At 57.6% G+C, this 3,284-nt stretch overlaps 1 protein-coding gene across 1 annotated transcript in view; it reads right to left on the bottom strand.

The window, feature by feature from the left end:
- Window positions 1-293, bottom strand: part of EN1 (engrailed homeobox 1) — a 5,065-nt gene extending 4,772 nt beyond the window's left edge. The window contains exon 1 of the mRNA XM_023761983.1: window positions 20-293. Within this exon, the coding sequence (XP_023617751.1) occupies window positions 20-285 (266 nt within the window). The 5' untranslated portion in view covers window positions 286-293. The remainder of the gene's footprint in view (window positions 1-19) is intronic.
- Between the last annotated feature and the right edge of the window lie 2,991 nt (window positions 294-3,284).

Here is a 3,284-nt window from a genome sequence, read left to right as displayed (position 1 = left end):
AAAAAAAAGTTAAAAAAAAACGACGAAATTCATTTTCTTCACCACCAGGAGCGTGAGATGCGAGGGGAGGTGCGGGTGGTGGGCCAGGGGCGGCAAGCAGGGCGCCGTGGGCGGCGAGGGGGGCGCGGGCTGCGGGGATACCGGCACGCTGTCTCCATCGCTGCCGCTGCTGCCGCTGGCGCCGGGGCTGAGGCTCAGGCTGAGGCTGCCCGGGGCCGCCGCCACCGCCGACGCGCTGAGGCCCGAGTCGCGCTGACTTTTAGGTTCCGGCTGCTGTTCTTCCATACTCGGCCGCCCCGCCGCCCCGGCCGCCGCGCCGGCCCCCGCCCCCCCTGTCTCGCTCCCCACCCCACTTTGCCAGCGGCCCGTGGGGGTGCGCGGAGGAAGGAGGCCTGAGAAGCCTCCGCGAAGGCACAGGGCGGGTGCAGGAGAGAAAAAGCCCAGGCGCCCGGCCTGGATCGCTTGCTCTTACCGAGCAGATGATCTCGCTGTCTCTACCTCTCCCTAATTTGTAGACATCCAGATATGGAGACACTTGGCTATTTCTCGTTTCTTTCTGCAACCAGATTAAACGACTTGTTTTAAATGGGGAGCAAGCCACGGCCAAAAAAGAAAAAAAAAAGCAAGAAAGGAAAAAAAGAAAGCAAGAAAAAAAATTTAAAAGCTCCAAGATTTTTTTTTCTTAAAGGGAAAAAAATAGTCTTTAAAGTCTAGCCATCTTCCTAGGCAGTAGTGAGGGGTTTGACTCCCCGAGTGTCACGCTCAGCTGTGCCCAGAGCGCGAGGCTGGCAGCGCCTTTAATCGCCTTTGCTTTTTTTGCAGGGAGAGCGCGTCTCCGCCAGCGCCGGGCTGCCTTTTTTTTTTTTTTTTCTTCAAATCTCTGACAGCTCGGATCTTTGCACAAACTCTCTCGCTTAAAAAAAAATCACCCAGGCACACTTTTTGCCTTCAAACCGGAAGCACGTGAGTCAGGGCCGCACGTGTGCGGGGCCAATGGCGAGCCAGGACTCGCGCTGACACCCGGGCCTCGGCCCAATGGGCGCGCGCGGGACTTTGCGGATAAATAATCCGGGGGCGGCGGCTGCGGGCGCTGAGGGGGAGACTCGGCGCGGGCCCGGGGCCTCCGGCCAGCCCTCCCCAACCCACACCCCAGCCCCTCCCCCCCATTCAGGCCAGGACCTAAGAAGGGGCAAAGGAGACCCAGGAGAGGTAGATTTCGGGGTAGGCAAATAGAGAAGTAACTCTGTAAACAACTTGTTGGAAAAATGCAGGGTTATGGGTGTGTGCGCGCCGGGTGCAGGGTCAGGAGGCTGGGGCCTCTCCGCTTTTGTACCCACATGCTTAAGGAACTCAGCCTTGTATTTTCTCGTTTTCTTCTTGCTGTTATGAAGGTGAAAGTCGTCATTGTCTGTGTGTGTAGTGAGAGGGAGGGGTAAAACCAGGAGGGTCGGAGATGTGAAATAGACCTAGAGTTGGATACTTTCAGAGAAGCAGTTTGTTTTTCACAAATAGCAAACCCGGGGGGCCAGCTGCGCCTCTCTAGAACCGCCTGTTTGTAGGTTTGCAGTCCATGCCAGTCGGTTGCACTGGGTGTCCTTTCCAGGGTATCCACACCCATGCCCTTCCCTGTCCGGACCTTCTGCAAGCCCCAGGAGGCGTCCTGGCGCCATTAAGCCGGGCCCCGAGGGCGCAAGAGAGCCCCACCGCCGGCGGGCCAGCGCCTATTCCTTCCCGGGCCGCCGTAGTCTAAGCCTTCCCGTCAGCATAGAGTTACCCTGGCCAGGCCCCTGGGCCAAGCAAGTCAGGGTGCGGATGCGCCCAAGGCTCCGGCTTTTGGGTCCAAGTCAACCTCCGTGTTAAATTTCCCTGCAAAGTGAAATCAGACAAATACAAGTACTGCCCCCCAGGTATTTGCCTCGCCAGCTGACGCCGTGGACAGCCAGTGCTCCCCAGTTGCCCAGATTTTCTGAGGTTACTCCCCACTCCCTGGAGGCCTCTGGCACTAGCCCCGTGTTCTTCTTTGGGGGATTGCGGGGTCCCGCTTCTCCCGCGCTCACGGAGATCGGCCCGCAGCCTGCTAGGCTCATCTCTGTTTTCCCATCGCCCGGGCTGGGGGGCGGGAAGAGGGGGATGTGAGGTGCTGGGCACCAGCGGGACTTGTCGGCTGAGGGGGCTGGGAAGATGAGGGTCCGACTGTGTATGTGATAAAACCCGCTCCGGAGGGTGGCGGCTAGACAGGCTAGGGCAGCTGAGGCCTTGGCGGGGATGTCATCTTGGATCTCCCGAGAACCTGCGTGCCCTAACCTCCATCCTCAACTGGGATGGCGGAGAAAGTATCTTTTTGGGGATATTGCCTAGTGGGAACATACAAAACAACCCCCCTTGCTCAGAAGTCACAGGGGTTAGGAGGAAAATAAGAGGGAAATACACAACCAGCCGAGCCAGCGCAGTAGCCGAAGTTTCTCCGAGGGCCTGGTGGGGCGGACTGCCTTCGCTCAGCCGAGGGTCCTCGTAACCCGGCTCTGGAGTTTCTAGACCTGCCCCGGGGCCGAGGCGGCGAGAGCCACTTTCCGAGCCCTGCGCGGAGCAGACCAGCCCCGCTCCCCTCGACCCTCCCTAGCCGCACCCTAACCCCACCGCCAGGTCTTTGGGTCCTCTTCAGTTCTACACCCAAGGGCTCCCCGAAATCTCTCGGTGCCCCCACCCCTTCTCCCCGAAATGGGGTTGGGATTTTATTTATATTTAAGTTCGCAAAATTGAAATCTTTATCCCGCAAGCGAGCGTGGGTACTTAATTAAATTCTAATTAGGACACTATCAATATCCTATTTAGCCGCGTAGCTTTTGTGCGCCGCGGTCCCTTTCAGCGCCGTAAATAGGGTCTCGACGCCTTATCTCGCCTGCAGGAGACGCCTCGAGAAGGGCTGCGGAAGATAATTTATAGGTTTTAATTACTCTTCATTCCGCCTGATCAGCTTGGCGTTCATCACAGGCCTGTGAATAAAACCCTGGTCAAAAGCTCTGTCACATCGCGCTGGCAAGACGCTTAATCAAAGTGAGCGGCCCCGCGCGCCGCGCCGCCCGGCTCCTCCACGTAATTTCCAGCCAGCTGATAAAGCCAGCTGAATAATGCGGCGGCCCTTTGGAGACACCATTTACAGAAATGACTTTATTGACGGCTTAACGTCGGTAATTCATTTTACCTTTCATGTAGTGGAGCCCGGATTTGTTACAGTAATGGGATGATAAATGCACCCGCGGCCCACGAGCTCCGGCTGGATTAGG

This window comes from Myotis lucifugus, unplaced genomic scaffold (genome assembly GCF_000147115.1).
Source record: "Myotis lucifugus unplaced genomic scaffold, Myoluc2.0 scaffold_224, whole genome shotgun sequence".
Taxonomy (NCBI): Eukaryota; Metazoa; Chordata; class Mammalia; order Chiroptera; family Vespertilionidae; genus Myotis; species Myotis lucifugus.
The sequence above is the reverse complement of the archived record's forward strand: the minus strand, read 5'-3'. Positions and strand labels throughout refer to the sequence as shown.